Raw genomic sequence first — 25,565 nt, forward strand, 5'->3', positions numbered from 1 at the left:
TAATTTTAAATTTTCTAGTAGCCACATTGAAAAGGCAAAAGAAACAGGTGAAATTAATTTTAATAATAAATCTTACTTAACTCAATATTTTTAAAAGATGACCATTTTAACATGGGACCAACATAAAAAATTGTTAATGAGATTTTATATTCTTTTTTTCATACTAGCAAGTCTTCAAAATCCACTGTGTATTCTACATGTATAGTACTTCTCATTTCAAGTGCTCAATAGCCACATGTGGCTGGTGGCCATGTATTAACAGTGCAAATTGTTAAGTACAACTCTCAAAGTTTACTGATGAGGAATGAGACCCAGAACATGAAAACACTTGTTTTTGACTTCATTCTCCCCACAAACCTGCTGATTTTTGCTGCCTGGGTTCCTTCTGAGAGATATGTAACTTCTGGCAATAAAAAGGGAGAGAGGATTTAAGTTCTTTTCCCTCCCCAACCCATTTCTGTGGACAACCCTTTAAATATAGCCCTCAAAATACAACTTGAATTGGTGGGCTGATGCATTCCCAGAAATGGAAATAAAGAAGATGGTGATGTGAGGCAAGAAGAGAGAAGAAATTGACTTGATCTCCAGAAATCTGGGGCAGCCCTAGGAAAGAGCCACGTGATTGGAAATGCAGAAGCAGACTTTTCCAATGGCAGCGTTTTCCAGATTGCGGATCTTGGTGGCCCACACACATCAAGCTCTATGTGTTTATTTTAGTGCAAATACCAGAGATCTGCTGTACCAGAATTTTGAGGTCTTATGGGGGAGCTGGGAGTTGGCCTTTTTAACTAGCTTTCTAAGTGATTATTACATGAAAGTGTATGATTTATAAAATTCCATATCAGGCAAATAATTTATAAAAGGAGCTTGTAATGGCTAAGAACATAACAAATGCTTCTGGTTTTGGGTCATCATTAGTCTGAATGTGCTGAGCTCAACCAAAGTAAAGGACTGCCCAGTATCTATGGACAGTTTCATTGTTGGTTCATGTACAAATGAGACTGAATTTGAATTTGAGGATGGAGAGGAAGCTGTTCAAGAATAGGATTCCTTAATAGCCAATATGTTCCTTTCATTTTGTTTATCAAGAAAAAGAAATTCTCTTTTGCTAGGTTCTTGCTGGTAAACTCTTTAGGATGGCCGTTGCATCTAGTGTATATTTTTTTTGCACTTTAAGAGCGGGAGTTTTCTGTTAATGCAATAATTAAACCACTGATTTTTTTCCTGATTTGCAGTGAATTTGCAGAAGCAGTGGCTACCCAGGAATCGCAAGCAGGAAACCCATCACTGCTTGAAGCATTCGGACAAAGAATAAAACATGAAGAGAAGAAAGGGCCGAAAGCCTAAGAGAGGACGCTTCAAATTTCCAATTCCATGGGAAATGCTAATGGCGCTCTCTCCCGAGAGGTGCCAGAGGGCTGGGATGCTGTCAACCACCAGAGAATGAGCAGCTTGGACCCAAGTCCTTCTGCCCTTGAGGAAAAAGGTCTTAAACTTCTTAGCCTCAAAGGCTTGGCTGCCTTTCCAGGTGCCTTGTTAAAATGCAGGCTTCTGCTCTGAGATTGATGACTACAGGGGCTCAGAGCCCTTGCTTGGGAAATCCCTAATCAGCTGCAGGAAGTAACTTCCATTTATCTCTTATTGAGTGCTTACCGTGTGCCAAACTCTGCTCTAAGGTGTTGCCATATTTTATTCTGTTTCCCCTTGTAACAATCCTGTGAGGTCGCTCGTGTTTTCCTTAGTGTACAGAAGAAGACACTGAAGCTCAGAGAGGTCATGCAACTTGCCTGAAATCACATAATTGGTAAGTGTCAAAGTTTGGCTCTAACCCTGGGCTTATCCACTATGCTGGCAGTTCTCAAAGTGTGGTGCCAGCATTACCAGACTCACCTTGGAACTTGTAAGAAATGCAAATTCTCATGATCCACTTCCAATGTATGCAACTGGAAACGCTGGGGATGGAACTGTGTGTGTGTCGGGGGTGGGGTGGGGTGGGGGGTGTTAGGGCAGCAATTTGTGTGTGAATAAGCCCCTCATGGGATTTTGCTGCCTGACAAGGTTTGAGAGCCACTGGGCTGGGGTGAGCTAAGGCACTTGTTCTCCAGGCAGCACTGCAGTGCAATGAGTAAGGTAACAGAAAATTCTTCCAGAATAATAGTGGTTCTGGTAGCTTGTAGCCTGCAGCTACAAAATGCCAGTGGGGTTGATGACGGCAGGAGACCTTCTGCTGTTTTCCAGGTGACAGAGAACCGTCACCCACAGGTCTGCTGATCCATATATGGGAAGAAGCACCACGACACGCGTGTATCCATACAAGCTGCTTTGTCCTCTGGGCTATTTGCAGTGGTTGGAGAACTGCAGGACTAGAAGCTGCTTTAGGGGAAGCAGTGCAGCGGTTCTGAATGAAGTGCAGGGACCAGCAAGTAGACGGCCTGAAACCGAGGGGTCTCAAATGGCCCTGGAAATCAAAGGTGAGCAAACAGGTAGGGCAGAGGTGCTGCCCCAGAGAAGACAGTATTTTACAACTGAGGCCCCAGATAGGAGATGCTTGGGACTTTTCAGTTACAGAAGTCAATGACCAGAGGCTGGGGGCTTGCATCTGTTAATGCTCGTGCAGTGAACACGAAATAACTGGATAGTAAATCCCATGTCTGCGGTGCCCTACCTGTTTTTGGGGCTAGGCTAGCTGTATTTCAGCTGGCTCTTCTGGAGACTGTCAGGTAGTCATTCTCGGTGAATGGTGGCACTTCTTCAAAATGCACATGCCCAGAAGATGGCTCCTGCCCTATCTTCTCCTACAGCAGTGTAGGAAATAAGGCATATGGCAGCAAGTTTTTATGGGAAGTTTTACAAACCTAGGCAATAAACAGATTGCATTCCCATTGCTCTTCCCAAATATAGAAACAGAAATAGCAAGGGCAAGAGGAAGCTAGCTGATGAAATCTGTATTACCATCTAGATAGAACTGTTATGACTACGTTTTGGACAGACACAGATAGTGAGATTGAGAAGGTTCTGCAATTGGTGATGCTGAGGATAACCAGGTCCACGTGCTCAGCATGATTGGGGACCGGAAGAGAAACACCTTAGCTAAGGAAAAGGAAAGGAGCACATGAGTGCCCAAGATGGTTATACCTTTAAATGTAAAATCAGTTAGGATTATAGTAGAATCCGTTAACCAGTGCCAGGAAATAGGGCTACTATCTGCCTTGTGGCAATGTCATGTCAGACTTTAGATACAGTTCTCCGGGGAACTCCTTTATTGTATTTTGAAATTCATCTAGGAATGATGCATTCTGTACTTTAGACAAACACTTAAATTCGGAAAGTTCAGATTGACTCAACATACAAAGCAGGGAGCAATTCTTCAGTTTGCAAGAGATATCACTGTAATATTTCTTTTAATCGCAAATTCTCTGGATGCCTACATTTTTTTTTTTTTTGTAGCTTACCTATTTCATGATGTGAGGTATATCTATATTTCCTCTAAGTATTTCACAATAGATTTTGCTTGGACTAGAAAGTGGTTAGCTCCGACATATGGGAATGGATGTGCTGTGAGCCTGCAGTTTTTGCGAGTATTCGCTGTTGTGTGAGAACTGTCTTCTACACCTCTGCAGGATTCTGATTTGAGTATGTCATTAAGTCCTCTCAGCTTTTCATTGTGTTGCATCATGTCAGTCACAGCTGCCAAGAACTCAAAGAAGAGCCCTTGGCCTACAGCTGCCCTAATTTATGATCATATATTCCCAGTGTACACAGCCACAATCACACACAGATATTTATTTCTGTAATTCCCCCAAGCCTTTATTTTAATTTTAGTTGGATTTGGCAATAGGTTGGGTATAATTGATATCTATAAATCAATCCATCAAACAATAAGTTATTTTTGTGCCAGTTTGGATGCATTATGTCCCCCAAAATGCCATGTTCTTTGATGCAATCTTGTGCGGGCAGATATTATTGGTGTTGATTAGATTGGAATTCTTTGATTGAGAGTTTCTATGGAGATGTGACTCGAACAACTGTGAGTGAAACATTTGATTGGATAATTTCCATGGAGGTGTTACCCCGCCCATTCAGGGTGGGTGTTAATTGGATCACTGGAGTCCTATGAAGGAATTCACAGACTGAGGGACTCAGAGCAACTGAGAGTGACATTTTGGAGAGAAGCTGCAGCCTAGAGAGGAATGTCCTGGGAGAAAGCCATTTTGAAACCACAACTCTGGAGCAAGACACCAGTCATGTGCCTTTCCAGCTAAGAGAGGTTTTCCGGACACCATTGGCCATCCTCCAGGGAAGGTACCCGATTGTTGATGCATTACCTTGGACACTTTATGGCCGTAAGACTATAACTGTGTAACCAAATAAACCCCCTTTTATAAAAGCCAGTCCATCTCTGGTGTTTTGCATTCCTGCAGCATTAGCAAACCAGAACATTTTTTTTAATGCTTTTGTGGGTTGAATTATGTCCCCAAGATATGTTTTAAGTCCTAACATCCTGACCTCATTTGGAAATAGGGTCTTTACAGATGTAAACAAGTTAAGGTGAGGGCATACTGGATTAGGGTAGGGCCTACTCCAATGGCTGGTGGCCTTATAGAAGAGGGGAATTTGGACACAGAGACACATGGGGAGAAGCCACATGCTGATGAGGCAGAGACTGGAGTGATGTATCTGGCAGCCAAGCAAATGCCAAGGATTCCCGGCAACCACCAGGATCTAGGAAAAGGCATGGATGGATCCTCCCCTAGAGCCTTCAGAGAGAGACTGGCCATGCTGACACCTTCACTTTGGACTTCCAAACTGGGAGAGAGTAAATTTCCTTTGTTTAAGCCACCAAGTGGTGGTAATTTGATACATTGGTCCCAAGAGATTAATACAAAGGTCAATTACATCCCCAGTGCTGTGACACCAGTGCCACTTTGCCTGGGTTGACCCACCCTGGGAGGAACCAATAGAAGTTTGACCAGATCCAGGTTCGATGGTTGACATGTCTTGTCACCAAGAGTGAAAATCATGTGTTCATTCTATTTACTTTACAACCTTAATCTGAGTGTTTTCCCACATCTCCATTACATTTGCAGTTGAGAGTCTCATTTTCATATAGACCTACCCAAATATTCTAGACAGTGAATACATGGACCACCCTATTCTTTTGAGAAATTTCACTCATTTTTTATCTGGGGGAGTGCATCATGGAGGGGCTTGTTCTTTCATCCCAGAGTGACACTTTAGCTTCATGTTCAACAGTAAGCACAACCACCAATTTTTACCTCTATTTAACTTATCTTTCCACTCTCCTCTTGCTGAGATGGGATATTCTGGAAACTCACTGAACAGAGTGAACCCTGCTGAGAATGGACAGCAAGATGTGTTGAAAGCTTGATAAATCAGAAAGAACTGAAAGGGACTGGGTTGAACTTGACTTAATTCCAAGCCAGATGGGGTGTGGGTGTCTTATTTGTTTGCTAAAGCTGAAAAGCCCAGACTTGGGGGAAAGTCCCTTTGTCAGATTATTGTAGGCTACTCTTGTTGGGACCCTGAGGACAGACTGCACATCTGTGCACAGAAGTCAGGCTGTCCCTGCAGGGAGTAGACATTCCCACTGTCATCAGTTCTGGGCAGAAGTTCATCGGGGGTGGGGGGAGGAGCAGAAAATGAGAACTTTAGAGGCTGACTTTAGAGTAACGTAAGAAAAACAGAACACAACAGAAAAAAATAGCACTGAAAACCTTCCTCAAGCAGAGCTCATGGGAAAACCTGGGGTGCAGAACAGGCTGACGAGGGAGGGAGCAGGGTCCCAGCTTCCGGGTGAGCTGGTGTTGGAATCCTCGATGGCTTTAGGCTGTCTATGGGAGGCCCTACCTGGAGTTTGTAAAGCAGCCCCGAGGGTTGGTCTAGCTTCTCTAGCCCCTGCTGCAACATCCTTAGTGGAGGAACCAGGAGGAAGTTGTCATTGCCACTGCTTGTGGCAGACTTTCTAACACGCCAAGTACTCGCCACCAATCTGTTACTAGAGGAGGGAAAGGGATTGGAGTAGCATTAACAACAAAGAAAGTGAAACAGTGCCCTATTTCAGCCCCTTCTCAGTGAACCCAGAGTTCTGATAAAGGGGGTGGTGGGTTGTGCCGTTTTGAATGTATTATGTCCCCCAAAACTCCATTATCTTTGATGTAATCTTGTGTGGGCAGAGGTATCAGTGTTGATTAGATTGTAATTCTCTGAGTGTTTCCATGGAGATGCACCCCACCAACTGTGGGTGATGACTCTGATTGGATAATTTCCTTGGAGATGTTACCCCACCCATTCAGGGTGGGTCTAAATTAAATCACTGGAGCCATATAAATGAGCTGACAAACAGAAGGATCTCAGTGCAGCTGAGAATGACATTTTGAAGAGGAGCTACAGCCAAGAGGGACACTTTGAAGAATGCACAGAAGCTGAGAGAGGAGCTGCAGATGAGAGACAGTTTGAAGATGGTCGTTGAAAGCAGACTTTTGCTCCGGAGGAACTAAGAGAGGACAAGTGCCCCAAGAACAACTGAGAGGGACATTGTGGAGAAAAACTGAAGCCTAGAGAGGAACATCCTGGGAGAAAGACATTTCGAAACCAGAACTCTGGAGCAGATGCCAGCCATGTGCCTTTCCAGCTAACAGAGGTTTTCCGGACACCATTGACCACCATCCAGTGAAGGTACCTGATTGCTGATGTGTTACCTTGGACACTTTATGGCCTTAAGACTGTAACTGTGTAACCAAATAAATACCCTTTTATAAAATCCAATCCATCTCTGGTGTTTTGCATTCCAGCAACATTAGCAAGCTAGAACATGTGTAACACAGGGAATGTGTACAGAGGGGATGTCAGATGACCCCTTGGCATTCTACACAACTGCTTGATTCAGAATCTTCTGTTTCACTCAAAATGCCACTGACTGTTAGGCTACGATTCTCTTTGAAAACTCTTAGATTTACTCTACAGAGGAAGAGAATTCATCTTCTCTATTCTTTCCTACACTGATCAACTAACATTTTTAAAAAAAGTAACCTTGTCAATTTATTATAAAGGCAATAGAAATTTCTAAAAAAGAGGAAATAAAGATCTGTTTCCATTTAGAGTTAACTACTGTTAACACCTAGGTGTATATTTTTGCAGAATTGTTTGGTATATACACGTACACATTTTAACAAAAACAGGACCCAAGAGTAAGTACTCTTTTATAATGTGCTCTTCTTGTCAGTTAACCACATTCTCGTGTGAATATATTTTCATATAATCCAATGATCTCCTACAACATCATTTAAAATCACAGCCTATTGTAACTTTGTTTGGATGAACCATGATTGACTTATTGGGCATACAGGCTATTTCCCCCAAATTGTCAATCACGCCTTAAATGAAAATGCCCAAGTAGCAACACTTTGGTCTTCTAATCCAGCGCCTTTTTTGCCTGAGAGCTGGCTGAAGAGGAGGCAGAGGAAAAGAAATAAAACTTTACACACATTGTCTCGCTAAGGCTGACCCATCTTGTAGTTCTTTCTTTACTTGGAGAGCAGCCGGCGGAGATCGGGTTGCAGGGGAATGCATACTAACACCGTGGAAATTACATCCAACAATTCAACTGCGACTGACACCATAATGGGTCTCCTCAGCGAAAATCGAGTTTTCTCATGCCTTTGCTAGTGAGGACCTGCAAGTCCCACAGGGACTTGGGCTTTTGCCTAATTTGTAAACAGCAGCTTGTGCTGCTTTTGGATTGACTTCGGCTCTCCTCACTGGCATTTTTCCCCCTCATTGTCTTAGTTTTAATCATTTCTGGGGTATAGAATCATTCCTGCAGTAGGTTTGTGGGTGGTTGAAAAATAAATGTAATAACCCAAGAAACCTCCGAATTTAGGAGTTTAGTTTCTCTGGCTTCTAAAATTTACATAATTACTTGTTCATGCGGCATTTGTATATCACTCTTCAGATGGTTTTATATGAGATGAAATTTCCTGGCAATTCCCCAAGTGCCAGCTTCTCAGCCTGCCTATGCAGTTATCATCTTCACAGCAATAAAGCAAATAAATGGATGCAAGGCTGCTCAGCCTGCAGATAAGGCAGTTACCAGTCTTCTGAGCTGCTAAACTGAATTGGACACCTCACGCTGTACTAAAGGAACAATATCTCTCCTGTTTTAAAAATTCTATTGAAAACCACATACACAAAGAAGAAAAAGGTGTAAGGTTTTCTTAAGCTTAGAGGACCACAATAATTTACTATTTGCCAGGTTTTGATGTATTTTTGTCTTTGCGCCATGCATAAACATCCTTAGATAGTCACTTTTGAGGTGGGCTGGTATAATTGTATTCGATGCACCCTATGTCCATATGCAAATTCAGTTCAGCAAATGTTTACTGTATGTTTACTCTGAGCCATGCTCTCTTTGCCAGAGCTGGAGATGAGCAAGGAATAATCCTGCCTGCAAGGAGTTGACAGTCTAATGAGGGGAGACACACATGCACAGTGTCTAATAGAATTCAAGGAAGATAACACTATAGGAGTACCAGAGAGGGTGAGTCAGTGGACTGGGGTTGCAGGTAGGCTGCTAAGAGGAATTAAGTCTTGATGGAAGACAAATGGGGAATTGGCATTAGAGGGCAGAGCTCCATTGGAGCAATGCCATGAGTGTTAAAACACAGGGTATATTCAGAAAGTGGCAAATGTTTTGAGGAGGCTGATGCCAAAGGCAGTGTGTCAAGATGTGGCTGCAGAAGTAGACCAGGGGCAAATATATGATGAGTGTTGGTTGTTAGAGAGTTTGGACTTTGTTCTATGGAAATGGGAGAGAGGTTGTTACCTCTGTATGTGAGAAGAACACTCAGGCAGATGCGCAGGGAAAATGAGCAGCTGTTTCCATGGCCCAGGAAGGAGGGAGGTGGGACTTAGGAACTAGAAGTAGGACTAGAAGGACAACCAGCATGGGATCTTTCCCAGTAAGCTGTTGGTAATTCTAGGTGTGCCTGTTTCCACATTTGCATTCAAGAACAGTTAGTTGGGTGATAAAAGCACAACTATAACACTTCGGATGATTGTATGGTATGTGACTATATCTCAATAAAATTGCAAGAAACACATCCACACACACACACACACACACACACACACACACACACACACACACAAACGAACTGTTAGTTGGGGAGAATTTGGAACAATAAGCAAAGGCAAGAGATAGAACCAGAGAAGCTGGCTATAGGTGACAACCTGTAAATTGTCAGTCATTCTTGGATGGTTGTTTTTTAATTATCAGCTCAACATACTTCACATTCCTATGCAATCAGGAATGCTTGCAAAACACCATGGTTATTATGTAAAAGAATGCTTAAAAGCCTGTAAGAGGCTTCATACAACCTTAAGGCATAACGGGAATTAATGCCTCATTCCCTTTCTCGGGTTGTCCATGATCCAACAGGTGAAGCTGTGCTGGGGATGAGGTCCCCCTCTCAAATTTCCTTGGCATTTTGTTTGTACCTCCTTAATGCCTACACCACACACAGCAACTGGTAATAGCTGTCTTGTGAATCTCTAATCTCCTCTACTAGGTCATAACTTCCTTGAGAGCAGAAACCGTTGATTCATCTCTAGGCTCCCCAAAGTTGCTGGCACAGAGAGAGACTTAGTCATTGCTGAATGAATGTCTCAATGAAGAAAGGAAGGGAGGGAGGGAGGGAGGGAGGAAGGAAGTGAGGAAGGAAGGAGGGAAGGAGGGAAGGAGGAAGGACTGGCTGAGGGGTGAAGAGTTAGGTCTAGGCATGGTTGAAGGCAGGTAGAAAGGTTAAATAGGCTCCAACCAACAAATAGTTAACCATGCCAAGGAAATGCATGGACACACTTGATTAATCAGAAATATTTCCAGTAAGTTCAGAGGAAAACTGACTAATAATTCTTTAGTGGGTCAGCTAAGAAGAAAAAAGTATGTTCCAATTTGAAACAAAGTCAGATCATGACCAGAGAGAGTTTGTAAATGATACTTTTCAATAACATCCTACCCATAAGGCAAGTTCATACTTCATGCTGTGTGTTTTTTTGTTCGTTCATTCATTAGGAGCTAAGATTACAGGTTCTAGAGCCAAACTCCCTGAGTTTGAACCCCAGATGCCTGGCCAACTCTGTGACTTGACACAGGTTCCTTAAATTCTCTGTGCCTCAGTTTCCAAAGCTACGAAGATGGAGTATGAAGAGTAGTGGGAAGCAAATGATTGACGGGATAGTAAAGCTCTTGAAACAGGGCCTGGTAGGAATGCTCAATACAAGTTATCTATTTTACTCTGCCTGTGCATTTGTATTTAGCACTCCCTGTGTACCAACACATTCAAAATATTAGCAATAAGAAGACGAAGACAACAGTAGCCCACCCTCAAGAAGCTCATAGTTGAGTGGGGGTGACAAATGGGAAATAAATGATTACTATCCAACAGGGTGAGTGTGAAAATAGAGCAACACACCACACTCTTAGGGGCAGAGAGAAGGGTGAGGACAGAGCTGGGCTGAGGCCAGTCATCTGCAAATCACAGCAGAGTGCCCCCAGCTCAGCCCAGCTGAGTTGTTCACCTTTTAGAAAAGCCCGCCTCTTCCATCTGGCCTACACTCTCCTGAACTCTCTGCTTTCGTTCCTTGCACAGACGAATTTCCTTTGTCTGCATTCCTCAGTGTGGAGAGGGACCTCAATTTCTTCCAGATCTTTGTTTAGGAGAGATAATTGGGTGATTTCACAAGCAACTTTAACTACTGTTTAAAATCCCAGCTTCCTTGAATGGGGGAATGGATCAGCAGGTGTTTTGGGGTGTGGGGAAGGGGTGTGGGTTTGGAATATTCTTCTCCCTGGCTAATGGGAACAGAGAGAAGGCCCTGGGAAGTAGGGAGCAGCCGGAAGACAACAGTCACAAAACAGATCCAAGTTTTGGTTCAATGAGCAAAGGGATCCTGGGACCTTGGTCAAGATGGAGGACAAGTTGGGAGGAGAAGTAGGGATAGGCTGGAGGTGGGTTGCCTGTGCTCCTTGGGGATCTGTATGGCAGGAGGACATGGCGTTAGTGAATTGAAGGACAGAGTAAGACATAAAGGATTTTCTGCTTCTGTACTTTGTGTCTAGTTATCCAATGCCCTTATTCATCAGTGACCCAAATGGTAAAGACCACAGTAATAAAACAGTGACATTTAGTAAGCTCAAATTTTCTTTTCCTAGAATCCATCATCACATCAGGGAGATCCCACTACTAAAGAGATCCCCAAGGAGAAACCTGGAAAACCTTTGGATCTTTCCAGATTTTGGGAAGCTCTTGGTTCTTTCTGATGAGCCCTGTTTATCAGGCACCACCACTAACTAAACAATTTGCTGTGGGCAAAGCACCTCAGATGCATAGTTTCATTTAATATTTATGACAGCCCTGTAGGGCAGGCCCTGTGGGCTGGGCCTTATCATTTTTTCTATTTCACAGAAATAGAAGTTTTGGTTCAATGAGCAAAGGGATCCCGGGACCGTAAGGGATCCTTTAAGGGAGGCTAATTTTGTCCAAAGGTGAGAAGCAGGACCGTGACTCTACCTGTGTGTCTGATCCTAGATCCAAACTCACGTTCATTCCTCTCTGGGCCCCAGCAAGTGGTTAGCAAGACAGACAGCTTACCCCCTTTCCTTCTTCCACAGAAACTGAACTTGGGTTGATCCCTTTCACAGACGGGATAGGAGTAATCGAAAACAGACGATCCTTTATTGATGAGAGCTACGTTGAGAAACAGCTCCTTCATGTCCTCTCCTAAAGGGAAACAGATCAGCTTTACTAGCATTGTGTGTTTTGCTATACATTAAAATGCACTCACATTACAGCAGCAGGAACCAAAGGACCTTTCATTTCCAGAAGTCTGGGGAAAAGTTGTCTTCTGTTCTCGGTGAAGCAGCATCGAGGCAAAGCTGCAGAGGCTGCTGATCACAGCCCTGGGAACGGAACAGGGACTTCAGTTTTATCTCTTTGGGGCAAGGTCGTTAATCTACTACACTCCCCTGTCCTGATGCCTGCTGGTCTGTCTTCTGGAATTCCTCAGAGGGATGTGGTCAAACCGACATACCCCAAACTACCGTTGCTAGGCAGAGGGTCTACTGTGGTTAGTCTATGGAGGATTTTCTGCACTGGTGGCTTCCGATTCTCTTTGTCTTTTTCTCTGCTCCTCATTTTTATCCTTCTCCCATTCCTCCTGCCATTCTTTTTTCATTTCTCGGTTTCTCTCCCCCAAACATTTATTGAGATGTGGCAAGAGTCAGATAATAGTCAAGGTTCTGGAAATACAAAGATGCACGAGAGTTCTTGTTCTCTGGGAACATCCCCTCCATTCCTTGGGAATGATTGTGTGTGCTGAGTTTATTAAATCCTTCTGCTCTGGTTTTGGTAAGACTTTTAAAAAAGAAGATGCTCTAGCAACCATAGCAAATATAGTGACTAACTGTAATGGCACAATCACATTCAAATTTAACCATCTGGTGTTGTAGCTCATTGGCTGGGGAAGGGCGGCAGGTATGGCGTGCCTCCTTGCTGTGTCCAGGTTTAAGGACTTCTGTTAGCTATTTGGGAAAAACGAAAGAACACAAATGACAAACCATGCTGCTGGTTTGTTTGTTGCTGAGACAAGTAAGCTAAAGCTCTCTCCAGGCAGACATCAATATGAAGGCTCAAAATATTTTCTTTTTTGCTGGGTATACTGATTCCAGGTGTTTATATTGTCAAAATGAGTGCCTGGAGTCATCTCAGTACAACAGCTCGGCATTAAACGAGTTCACTTCTCTTTGGATATTACCCAGAGAGAGAACTGAAAACAAAAATGGAAACAGAGTTAATTCCAAAGACTGGTGGAGAACAATAGTTTAGCTAGCCACCATAATTAGTAGAACTCATTGGGTGTGTGGCACATGGAGAGTCTCTGCAATGTTTTATTTCACGCTAATAATTTTTACTTACTCAGAATGAGTCCAAATCTAACATTCAGATTTGGTTTTAATTGTTTGGAACACTGGTCAGCAGAAAAGCCAAAATCTTGTAATGGATCTGCCAAGAAGAAAACAACAGATTAGTTGTGAGTATATCATATATGCTGCAAAATCATATTCAAAATTTGCACCAATTATTTTTTTCTACATAAATGAAAACATGACTCAAAAATCTACCAGCCCAACAATTTTTTTTTTTTTTTTGTATAAGCCCATGACGTTTTTACTAGCCTTTCCAGTTTCTCCAAAGTCAAAATTTGTCTGTATCATATTCCCTCTGATGGTAGGGTCTCCCCTGTGAGATAAGCTCGGAGACTTGTTGGGTGGGTGGGTGGGTTACATCTCTACTTGCTGTTAAATTTTCAACATTGTTTGAATTCTTTTAGTTCCTGAATGGCTGCTCATAAAATTGCTCATCGATTGCATAAAACATTTCATAAATGTATTGCATAAAACATTTCATAAATGTATTTCTTTATTATTATTATAATTAAAACAGAGGAAGATACATGCAAATTTTCGAAGTCAAGATCTGCCCCCATCTCATCCCATCCCATGTAATTTTTTTTTTTTTTAAAGGTTCAGGTCTTGTGTTAGGTATGATATAGACTACAAAGATAAACAATATTTTAAAAACATTCTTCTGCTCATTCAAAAGGCTCCAATGGTTCCTTTACACCTCAGACAAAAGTCTAGAAATGTTCTCCTGTTTCCATGTTCCAAATTTTTCATCATGAATCCATCCCCATTCCCTGAGCCTGGGGAGGTCACATGCACATCCAGTAAATTCCCACTGTGATCAATTTGCTTGCTCATTTTCTCCCATTTCAAATGGTCTTGCCCTGTTGGCCATTGTCTAAATATTGTCTTGCTCTATTCCCATCATCTTTATGAAGGCTTCCCTTATAGTTCCCAAGTTTTTTGCTTCTCTGAATTCTTAAAAGAGTTATTGTCTGAACTACTTTTTTAAAGCATGAAAACATGCATTCCTTTGTACTTTGTTATTTGACTTATCCCACAACACTTAATCTAAACATGAAACTCCTTAAAGACAGGAGCTGGTTTTTTGTTTGGTTTGGTTTTCCATTTCCTTTTCCTTTGTTTCCCATTGGGCCTGAGAGAGGAGAGCTAATTTTAATGAGGGTCTCTGCTGTGCTAGCCACTGAGCTGTGCATTTTCTAAAAGCTTCCCACTTAATTCTCCAGACTCCCCAGGACCTAACACAGAGCCTCATGGTCTAGTACACAGTAAACACGCCATGAGTATTCATAATGAATGAATGCATGTGCGATATATTAAAGTTATTGTCTCTCTGCGCTAAACCCAGCCTTCTGTCCTCTACTTTGTGATGCTGGGTTCTTGGCAATCACGTCTGCTTTGCCATCTGCCAGCAGAGATGCCAGAAAGTGACAAGGCTGGAAAGGGAGAAGGAACTTACTGTCCCCTGAGAGTGTCACCCAGCAATGGCCCACCACCCTGCAAGGCAGTTGGTTCCAGTGTCCAGCTCTTTCTTGCAATTCCCAGAATCAGCTGAGGCTCAGTTCTGCAGGTCCCTTAAGCTTCTGAGATTATAGCATCCCAGAAGCTACTACTTCTTCCTCAGAAGCCTGAGTCTCAGTTCCCCAAGGCCCTTCTTTCAAGCTTCTAGGTTCTAATAACCCCAACCTATACATTTTGTTCTCCTAGCTCTTGGGGTCGGAGCTACTTCCTCAGTGTCCCTTTTTTGGGGGGGCGGGGGTGGGGGATCTCTAACAGCTGCATAACTGATTCCCTGTATTAGATTCTCTCTGCTAAAATAACTGGCAATCAGACCCAGATTGATAAAATAAACAACAATCTTAAGAGAAAGGTATGACTTTCCTCATTTTATAGCTGGGAAGATACAGACTCAGAGAGGTTACATTAACTTTCCCAAGTCCCAAGACTAACAAGTGTTAGAGCCAAGATTCAAACCTAGACTTAAAAAATAACAATAAAAAGCTAATATAAACATGTTGCCTACTATTACACAGAGTAATTCAAAAGTAGAGGCTCAAATATGTATGTTAATTACTTGACTTGTGAAATTTCCCAGAATTTTGTCTAGTTTTGTTGGCAGGCATATGGCATCTGGGTAGACTGTTTCATAACTGATTTCAATTTCAGCTTTGCTCGGAGCTCATATTTGTCAATGATATTGTTCCAGACAGTTTTATCACCCACATTGCTGACCTGGAAAGATACATTATCATCTGTGATATTTGCCGTGGAAATGATCATGAGGCAATTTCAGCCTTGAAAATCTAATGTAGAGGCACTTTTGTTTGATCAAAAACCCTTTGATCTGGTCGCTGATTTTCCTGGAGGAAATCCCCCTTTTTTTTTTCTTTATGCTCATTTTAGCCCTTCATAAGCATCGTTGTGTTCTCCCAACGTTCTTTCAATCCAGGATTCTATCAGTTTGTGAAATAGGAGCAGGGGGGTATGCAGACAATTGCTCCTGCAACACGCTTGTATCATAGTATCGAAAAAGATAAAGGCCAACGAAGCGAGATGTAGGAAAATGCATCTGCAAAATTGTGAATAAATGTGAGTTGCTTTTGGAGGAAAGATAAAAGAAGCTCAATAACTATTGCTTTGTGAGTTAGGATTTCACTGTATGTTTATCAACATTTAAAAAGTATAGATAGGAAGAATAAACTAAGGACAGGAGAAAGAAATAAAGAATGAAAGCATTTCATTGGTATGGGAGAAATATTGTTAGGAAAATATTGTTATTAAGGAATAAAGTCACAAAGCAGATCTCTTCTCTAAAGGTGTGTGTGTGTGCGTGTGTGTGTGTGTGTGTGTGTGTGTGTGTTTGTGTGTGTGTGTGTGTAAAAGCAGAAAGACAAACTGCTTTAAACATATTTAGGGGTTGGTGATCTTTCTTAGCAATTATTTCAGTTCTACATTTGAGTGGGACGTTTTTGAGATTGAGTGTGTAGTTTTGGGGAAGAAGTATCAGTTCCTCCCCAGCCCCCAACCCCATCCTCACAAACTCACAGCCCTCCCTCTGTTTATATGTATCTCCACGCAGGCACTCAGCCCACTCAATGTCACATTATATTTTTTATACACCTCTGTCATGCTTCTACTAGAATTTGTGAAGGCAGTGTCCCTAAACCTAGGGCCTAGCATACTGTCTTAAGATTATCCTAAATTCCCAATAAATGTGTGCTGAATAGTAATGAAGGTTATCTGAAGTAAATTTGTTGAGAACTTTTCAACAGGGTTCCTCAACTTTGTCACTCTTGGTGCTTTGGGCCAGTAATTCCTTGTTATGGGAGCTGTTTGGTGTGTTGTAGGATGTTTACCAGCATCTTTGGCTTCTGCCCATTAGATGCCAGGAGCACCCCCAGATCCCCATGTTATAACAACCAAAAATGTCTCTAGATATTGTCAAATGTCCCCTGGAGGACAAAATCTCCCCTGGTGGAGAACCACTGCTTTAAAGAATTAACCTTCTTAATTATTGGGCTTCACCTATGCTGCAAATGCTTCAGAATCACCTACCTAAATAAAAGGGTTGTATTTTTAAAGTAGTTCTCCTTTTATAGCATGAGAACCAATTGGGAGAGAGGCCCTCCCTTTGGACACTTGCCTCAGGCAATTTTTAATACCTATAAATTGAATGATCTGCATCTGGATCTTCTGAAACAATAAAACTGAAAATTTAACAAGAGTCAATAATCCAGAGCTTCAGTGGCAGGCAAATGTGTCCTCCAGATTCTTCATTGTACAGTGGCAAATGAGCTGAGGAAAGAAGTAAAAACTTCATCGTGAAATATAAGATATATTCATGTCAAGCTTTGTTTCTCCCCCTCAGCCTCTATGTTAGCCTTCTTTTCTCTCTCTCCTGTCGACATCGATTGCTTCAGCCAAATGGAGCTCCGTAGTTATTGAGAGAGGACCCCGGATGCCCTCCAAACTGCCCCTGGCTGCCTCCACCCCCTTGGGACCTGCGTGCTGTGGAAACCCGGCTTCTCTAAACCAACTCGGTGCAAATCCTGCGGTGGCGGGGGAGAAGCCTCTGGGAAGGCAGCCAGCAGCAGCTGCATTGCACACTAACGTTTGCAGTACACAAATCCATCCCAGAGCAGTTTTCTTGCACATTCACGGAGTAGAATAGACTTGGGTAAGCGCTCAGGGCTTAAAGCGAGCAGGGACTTCACACCTCTCAGTTCCAGCACCAATTTTGTGCCGTAAGCTCTATTAACGATCTGTATGCTCTTGGGCTGGGATTGAAACCAGCAATTGTTCAGGAGAGTAGGGAAAAGAACATTTGACTCAGTAATTTCTGGCCGGTGTTGGGCCACTGGAATCAGTGGGAAAAAAGCAAAATTCAGCAGCACAGCCTTTGGAGATGCAATCCCCCACCAAGGGCCGGTGGGAGGCGGCAGGGAGCCCAGTGGTTCCCTGGGGCTGCACTCTGCTGGTGCCCTCCTGCTTGGTTTAGTTTTAGGCAAACCGTTATGCTTAGATGCACATCACCCTAAATCCTGGAGTGCGTGGCTGGAGCTCCATCCCTGCAGCCTCTGTTCTGCTGGTTGGGTGGTTTCTGGGCTAGAGAGGTGGGGCAAATCTCATGCTGTTAGTCCCATTTGTCATTTTCCATAGCGCTGCTGGAGTTAGCTTATAACCTTTTATTTTGAAATAATTACAGATGCCTGGGAAGTTGCAAAAAAGGGCACAGAACATTCCATGTATCCCTCACCTTGTTCTATGGCTTGGATTTTAAAAACTGTTGCAAAGTGGGTGAAGCTTTGGCTTTCCTGCTCCTGTGGAAAGGTGGAACTTTTACAGAAGAGTCACCATGAGAAGGAGCAGAAACCCCTCCAGCCTGAACTCCACTGCCTTCCTCAGCCATCCCCCTAAACTTGCCCATGTCCTTTCTCCTCCTAGAAAGCAGTCTCTCTTTCTATCTGTCTCCTTCTCTCTCCCTCTTTCCCTTTTTCTGCCCCCATTCCTCAAGTATTTAGATCAGTCTACGTTCTGAGACTCAGAACACTGACTTTTCTTCTAACATATAACTTAACCCTCCTGGTTCATTGCCTGTAAGCTGCTATTGTTTCTCCTTTGGGCTGTTGGTAGAAAACAGAGGGCCTCTAAGAGGATGTTACATTGTTACAAAACATGCTTTGCAGCTTTGCCTCCAGAGGAGGCATGCACAGCTTGGAGGAGGGGAAGACAAAAGGAAAACAGAGGGGCTGGAAGGATTTACCATCAGCAAATAGCTTAGATGTGCTGGCAAGATTGACTTCTGACAGTGTAGGGAGGGAAGAAGATAAACATAGGCAGAGAATGGGAGTAAAGCTGGCCAGCTTTTGTTCTGTAATAAAATAGCACTGTTGGCTTCTTGCTATTTAACTGAAGGGAGCCTTTTGTGTCATTCTGCTTGGATGCTCCATGCCAGCCCTTCCACTTGTACTTTCATTTATTTTCCTTCTTGCTCAATAGTTAATTGGGGCTTACAGCCACTAAATGGCTCCCTATGTGTTTGAGATGAGTGTACTGAACCCCTCCCAAGTGGCAGGCGCTTTGCTGAGTACTTGGAATATTGAGATGAAAAGAAGTCACTTTCCTTCTCTAGAGGTATCAGGTATTTTGAGAAGGGATGTCTTGGTCCTGTGGAAGCACAAAGAGTGACACAAATCTGTTCCGGTTTGCTAATGCTGCTGGAATGCAAAATACCAGAAATAAATTGGCTTTTATAAAGGGTGTCTACTTGGTTACAAAGTAACAGTCTTAAGGCCATGAAAATGTCCAAATTAAGGCATCAACACAAGTATACCTTCTCTGGAGAAAGGCCATTGGTGTCCGGAAAACCTTTTTAACTGGGAAGGCATGTGGCTGGTATCCCCTGGCTCCTAGGTTGCATTTCAAAACGGCTTTCTCCAAAACGTCTCTCTAAGCTGCAGCTGCTCTGAGCTCCTTCTGTCTGAGCTTTTATAGGGCTCAGTAAACTAATCAAGACCCACGCTGAATGGGCGGGGCCACACCTCCATGGAAATAATCTAATCAAAGGTATTACCCACAGTTGAGTGGATCACATCTCCATGGAAACAGCCCAATCCAAAGATTCCAGCCTAATCAACACTAATACGTCTGCCCCCACAAGACTGCATTAAAGAACATGGTGTTTTGGGGACAAAATACATCCAAACCAGTACCCAATGACTGTACCTTGGGAACCACTAATAATTTCAGAGGTAGCGTGTATGTGATGTGATCTGATCTGTGCTCTCACCATCTACACTGATTTCCCTCCTTTCTATCCAAATCCTAACCTCTCTGGGAAACTTCACCTTGTTCCACAAGCTTCTTTCCCTCCATTCCAATGAATTTACTATTTATACTGGTTATTCAGCATGTGACATAACTGTCGCTTATATTTTTTGTATAGTCCTGTGATGTTTAAGTACATGTGTCAGCTTAGCTGGGCTATGGCACAAGTTGTTTGGTCAAGCAAGCTCTGGCCTGATTGTTACTGTGAGGGTATTCCACGGATAGATTTGCATCTATATCCAGTTGATTGTATCTACAGCTGATTGCATCCACAATCCACAAAGGAGATGGCCCTCAGTGATGAGGGGAGTCTCTTCATCCAATCAGTTGGAGACCTTAAAGCCAGAACTGAGGATTTCAGCAGTCAGAAAGAAGAATTTCCATCTCTGCGTGAGCCAGCCAGCTTCTCTTGGGAGTTTCCAACTTGTGACCTGCCTTATGGAATTTGGACTTGCCAATCCCCACAGTCATGTGAGCCAATTCTATAATAAATCTCTCAACATTTAAATTTATATATACATATATCCTGTTGTTTCTGTGTCTCTGTGTTAATAGAAACACCTTCCCTCCCTGTACGGTCTAATACGGGGCTTAAAATGGCAGGCACTAGCTCAAAATTCTCAGTTGGATGCAGGGCTGGTGCCTTCATTCTCTACTTTCTGAAAACATGTTTTCTTCCATCTGTAGCTTAAACATTAAGAAATTGGGTATGTTTCTAATAAGTGTCTTGTAAGCAGTTCTTATTTCACACAGGAAAACTTTATTAGCCTCTGTCCTGCCTACTTCACATTCTCCTCTCCACATTGCTATCTGGGATTTCCTGTTTTGGTTTGGTGCTGGGGGACACCGTGTACACCTTTACCTACCTCTATTGTCAATCAGTGTGACAATTACTGCTAGTTTGCTCCTCTCCCAAATTATGCAAGGGTGTTGTTAGATCCCAGAAGAAGAAACTAACATGTAGAAGGAGTTTCTAACTCAGGGGCCCCACAGCTTATCTCACAAGCAAACAGATGCCCCGTAAACTAAAGAATGAAGGCTGTTCAAAGCTGTTCAAGGCCGTTCCAGCCACAGTAGCACCTCAAAGGTGGGTAAGGCAAAGTCAGATATGCCCATAAGACAGACAACCAAAAAGGCCTGCTGTCCCTAGCTAGATAACACAGCTGCTTTCCTAAAAAGAATATTGTCTCAGAATTCTAGCAACCCATCAGCCCAAAACTAGATAGGCACTCACCCAATTGAGGCACAGAACATCACAGCAGACACCTACCCAACGTGGGTTCCTTTTCTTGTTAAAAAATGCTGCTCTCAGATAGAGAGCGGGAGTCATTATCTTTTTCTTCTTTTCTGCTGGCTCCCACTTGCTTTCTTTCTGTAATAAATCTTAAAGTTTATACTTAAACTTTGACTTGCTGTATTGTGTGGATCCTTGAATAGCTCTGAACCTAACAGGTGTAAGTGGTGAGACGTTAGAAACTATGTTGTATTTATCTGTTTTTGAATAACCCTAGTGTCTATTTGGTGAACATGCCCAGTGATGTCTGTGGGTATATCGTTGGTTGGGATAAGTAGACAAAAAGGGGAGGTCAAGTAGCTCGATGACAGCAGTGTTAGAAATTTGAGCTTTTACTTCCAGCTTTGGTGGGTGCCAACAGCTACTTGGGAAGCCTCAGTGTGAGGCCAGAGATATAGATTTTGTACCCACACTAGTAGTGCCTTCTGGGAAGGTGCTAGCATGCTCATATTTCTGTCAGAGGAATGGGAACAATTTTGCTTTGGCACTTAGGATGGAGTTTCCAAGTGTGCTTGAAAATCTGCTTATTCTGGTTTGCTAATGCTGCCAGAATGCAAAACACCAGAAACGGATTGGCTTTTATAAAGGGAGTCTATTGGGTTACAGAGTTATAGTTCTAATCTAATGCCATAGAATTGTCCAAACTAAGGCATCAACAAGAGGATACCTTCATTGAAGGAAGGCCGATGGTGTCCAGAGCGCCTCTGCCAGCTGGGATGGCACGTGGCTGTTGTCTGCTGGTGTCCCTTGCTCCCAGGTTCTGGTTTCAATATGGCTTTCTCCAGAATGTCTCTGGGCTCCTGCCTTTGCTCCTCTCTCTCAGCTCCTGAGCATCCTTGCTTGTTCTCCCAGGGCGTTTCTCTCTAAGCCTCTGGTGGTCATTTCTTAGCTTCTCTGGGGCAAACTCTGGGCTTCGTTTCTTAGCTCAGCATTTCCAAACATCCTTCTCTCTGAATCTCCAAGCATCTCCAAACATCAGTGTCAGCTCTCAGCTCTCTTAAATATTCCAGTGATCTAGTCAAGCCCCACCCTGAATGTGCAGGATCCACACCTCCATGGAAATAATTTAATCAGAGTTCTCACCCACAGTTGAGTGGGTCATATCTCCATGGAAACATTCAATCAAAAGGTTCCACTTTAATCAAAAGACTAATAAATCTGCCCCCACAAGATTGCATTAAAGAACATGGCTTTTCTGGGGGACGTAATAGATCCAAACCAGCATACTACTCCTGGGCCCAAAAGTAGCATCCTTCAAAATTCTTTGGCAAATAATACAAAATAACAAACAGACCTTAAGTTTGACTCCTTCCTTTAGTTTAGGTGATTACCAATTCTGTAAGTTTGTGATCTGCTTGTCATACAGGTCTAAGTATGCATGGATCTGAAATGTTGCTTTCTATTTTGACTTAATAGGATAACATTCAAGGGTCACTGTATGTGCTTAAAAAGAGGAAGGCGTTCCATTGCTGAAACACAACTATGCAAAATTAACTTTCCTCCTTTCTGTCTTTGGCATGGCTGTGGCACGTTCTACTTCCCTCCCTGTGTTTGGAAAGAAGGAAATAGCTTACAATGTGGTAAATGCATTCTAGCTATGCTTTTCTATTAATTCCTAATCTTTTCTTCTTCTTTTGCCTTTCAAATCCTATCACTACAGAATAGCACAGAAAATTCCCCGGAAGGAGTGTTATTTCAATTAATAGTCATCACAACCTAATCGAGTCTCTTTGCTAAGCATTTCGCTAGGAATTTACTCACACACCCAAAGTTTGAGTCTTGTTTCTTCATCTTGGATATGTAGAGTGTGTGTTCAAAATAGTCCGTGACATCAAACACACAAAAATGTTTGTATGGAAGGGCAAGTCCTCTTGCAGGCTGCCTAACAACCCTGGGGAATACATGTTTGAGTGTGAAGGGGAGTTTGTGTTGACGAACTAGAAAAAATTTTGAATCCCTCACTGTGTCTATCTAACAGCAAAGGAAATAGGATTCATTAATAACAGACTTTTTAGTGACTCAAAATGGGTGTAAGCCTGTGTCTTGGTTTGCTAGGGCTGCCATGGCAAACACATGCACTGGTTGACTGAATAATGAGAATTTATTGTCTTATGGTTCCAGAAGCCAGAAGCCCAAACTCCAAGCATCAGCAAGGATTTCACTCCGATGACTATAGCATTGTGGTGTGGGCTTGCTGCAATATGTGGGGTTCCTTGGCTTGCATCTCTGCCTCCCATCACACGGTGATCTCACTCTGCTTGCGTCTGTTGTTACAGTTTCTGCCTCTTCCGACTTTGTGTGGTTTCTGTTTTTTACCACTATCTTCTGACTTGTCTTTTTAAGGTCTCTAGTGATGACGGATTAATACAGATTAAGGCTCACCCTGATTCAGTTTGGCCACACCTAAATAAGATCTTGGGAGAACCTATTCACAAATGATTTCATACCTTAACTGATTTACAAATGGGTTCACAACCACAGAAGTGTGGATTAAGATTAAGAACCTATCTTTGTTGGGGTACATGACTCAATCTATTACAGCTTGACTTCTGAACTCTAACCCCTACCCCTAGAATAACCTGAGTTTGGCTTCCATCAGTTTTAAAAAACACTGATGCATGAGCCACTGTGGAAAACAGTTTGGTGGATCATCAGAAAGTTAAGTACTGTATAGAACTACCATTTGACCTAGGTATAAACCCAAAAGACTTGAAAGTAGGGACTTTGGATGGATATTTTCACACTGATGTTTACAGTCACGTTATTCACAATTGCCCAAAGATGGAAGCAACCCAAAGATGAATGGATAAACAAAATGTGCTACCTGCAAAAGATGGAATATTATTCAGCTGGAAGAAGGAATGAAATCCTGATGCATGAAACAACATGGATGAACCTGGAGGACATTATGTTGAGGAAAATACTCCAGACACAAAAGGACAAATATTGTATGATCTCACTGGTATGAAATAATTAAAATAAGCAAATTCATAGAGTCAGAAATTAGAAAACAAGTCAGCAGGGTCAAGGGAGAGGACAAGGAGTAAGGAGTTAATGCTTAATTGATATAGAGTTTCTGTCTGGGGTGATGGAAAAGTTTTGGCAATGGATGGTGGTGAATTGTATACTTGAAAGTGGTTAAAATGGGGAAATTTTGGGTTGCATATATGTTACCAGAGTAAAAACAAACAAACAAAAAACCCAGCAACACAGAAATGTACAATACAAAGAATGAACCCTAGTGTAAACTATGGACTAGAGCTAATTACATAATTATAATAATATTGTTTTATCAGTTGAAATGAAGATAGCACAGTAATGCAAAATCTTAATAATAGAGACAACTGCATATATGAAAGGGGCTATATGGGAACTTTACTTCCTGCATGATTTTTCCGTTGATCTGCTACCACTCTAATTAAAGAAATAAATTTTTAAAATACTGAAAAAAAAAAAAAGGAAAACCAAACACTGATGCCTGGGTCTTACCCCCTTGAGCTTCTGATTTAATAAGTCAGGGTGCAGCCTGGGCATGAGGAGTTTTAAAAGCTCTCCAGGTGATTCTTTTGCAGAGCCTAGTTTGAAAGTCACAGTTAAAGTCACACCAAGTTTTTTGCTAATCCCCTGAGTGTTTGATCTTATAGCTTGGATCAAAGAATCTGTATCACTCCAGGCTCAAAGTTTAGCCCCTTCATACAGTTCCTATGAAATCATCTTACAGATTATTTCATGGTGTTTATAGTATTTATGAAGATGTAGGGGGTTTCAAGATCTATCCCCACCACCCCAGTGTACTTTACTGCCTTCCTCTGGCTCCACCCTCACTTTCTTCTCACCTCTCTAACTTCTTTCTTCAGAGAAACAAAAAATGCTTCTACTTCTCTCAGTGCTGAGTTGGATCCACACCGAGGCCCTGTAGGTTCTCGACAGCTACCCAAGCATCTTGTCAAAGAATTCTTTCAAGAAAGGCAGGTCCCTGCTTTGATACAATTTTTGGAACAGCCCCTAAGAAGTGAAAGTTTTCTGTTTCATTTCATAAGTATCAAATATACAAACATTGTACAGGGCATGGAGGGGTTTGAGATGGCGGCTTGAAGATGAGGAGGATAGAGCTAAAAAGAAACCATGAGAGCCAGCAGGGGGTGGCTGGAGGGCATAGCACAGGACGTGTCCATAAACAACTCCCAAGGTAGAGAAGAAAGAGGAAGAGGCAGCAGAGCTTTGGCAGATGTGTGTGGGAAGTGTGGGACTGGATGAGCCTGTGGGAGCAGACTGAGAAGCCCAGGGCTCGTTCCAGAGTCCTGGTCTACCTGAAGGGTTCACTCGGAGCTCCACACTTAGGTGGAGACCCATAATCTGTGGATGGAGATATAACCAATCCCTGAAATTAAATGAAAAGGCTCATAAAATGTAAGCAAGACATTTGGGGTTTAATAACAGAAATAGTGGGGAGACCAGTGGTATCCTTTACAGCCTACTCAGATTTACGTTTGTATAACCTCTTGTTCATAAAATTGGCCAGTGTTCATCCTCTCGGGATCTCTGAGTATCAGTCCTGATGTGGTGGTGACTTTGGTGGAGTGTTAGATTGTGTGTGTCCGATGTCTCCCCATAAACCTCCATGACCTTTGGGGATGGAGGGCCAGTTCAGTCATCGTCTTTGTGTCTTGAACACTATATTTCTTCTCCAGCTACTGCCTCTGCTCTTGGACACAGGGGGCAGGTAGAGCCACCCAGAAAGTATAGCCTTTTCTTTTTTGGGAGGGAGGTAGAAGGATTCTGGGTTCTACATTCTCAAATAGTATCTTATTAAGAATTTGAGACCAAAAAAAGTCCCTTTACTATTTCTGAATTCTCCACCCTGACAATACCTTGTTTGTTTCATTGCACTATATGAGAGATGCTAGATAAATGTTTGTTGAGTGAATGAAGGAACACTGATAA

At 42.6% G+C, this 25,565-nt stretch overlaps 1 protein-coding gene across 2 annotated transcripts in view; it reads right to left on the reverse strand.

Annotated features, from left to right (window-relative positions):
• LY86 (lymphocyte antigen 86) overlaps positions 1-25,565 on the reverse strand; it is an 80,522-nt gene that overhangs the window by 20,775 nt on the left and 34,182 nt on the right. The window contains exons 2-4 of one of the 2 annotated variants that reach the window (XR_005217973.1): positions 12,993-13,079; positions 11,670-11,798; positions 1,654-1,787 (exon numbers count right to left, since the gene is read on the reverse strand). Coding sequence is in view for 1 of the 2 variants with exons in the window: in XM_037843819.1 (XP_037699747.1) it covers positions 11,670-11,798; positions 12,993-13,079 (216 nt within the window). In the remaining variant the exon portion in view is untranslated. The remainder of the gene's footprint in view (positions 1-1,653; positions 1,788-11,669; positions 11,799-12,992; positions 13,080-25,565) is intronic. The other variant, XM_037843819.1, reaches the window with a different exon arrangement.

Source organism: Choloepus didactylus, chromosome 7, assembly GCF_015220235.1.
Source record: "Choloepus didactylus isolate mChoDid1 chromosome 7, mChoDid1.pri, whole genome shotgun sequence".
NCBI lineage: Eukaryota > Metazoa > Chordata > Mammalia > Pilosa > Megalonychidae > Choloepus > Choloepus didactylus.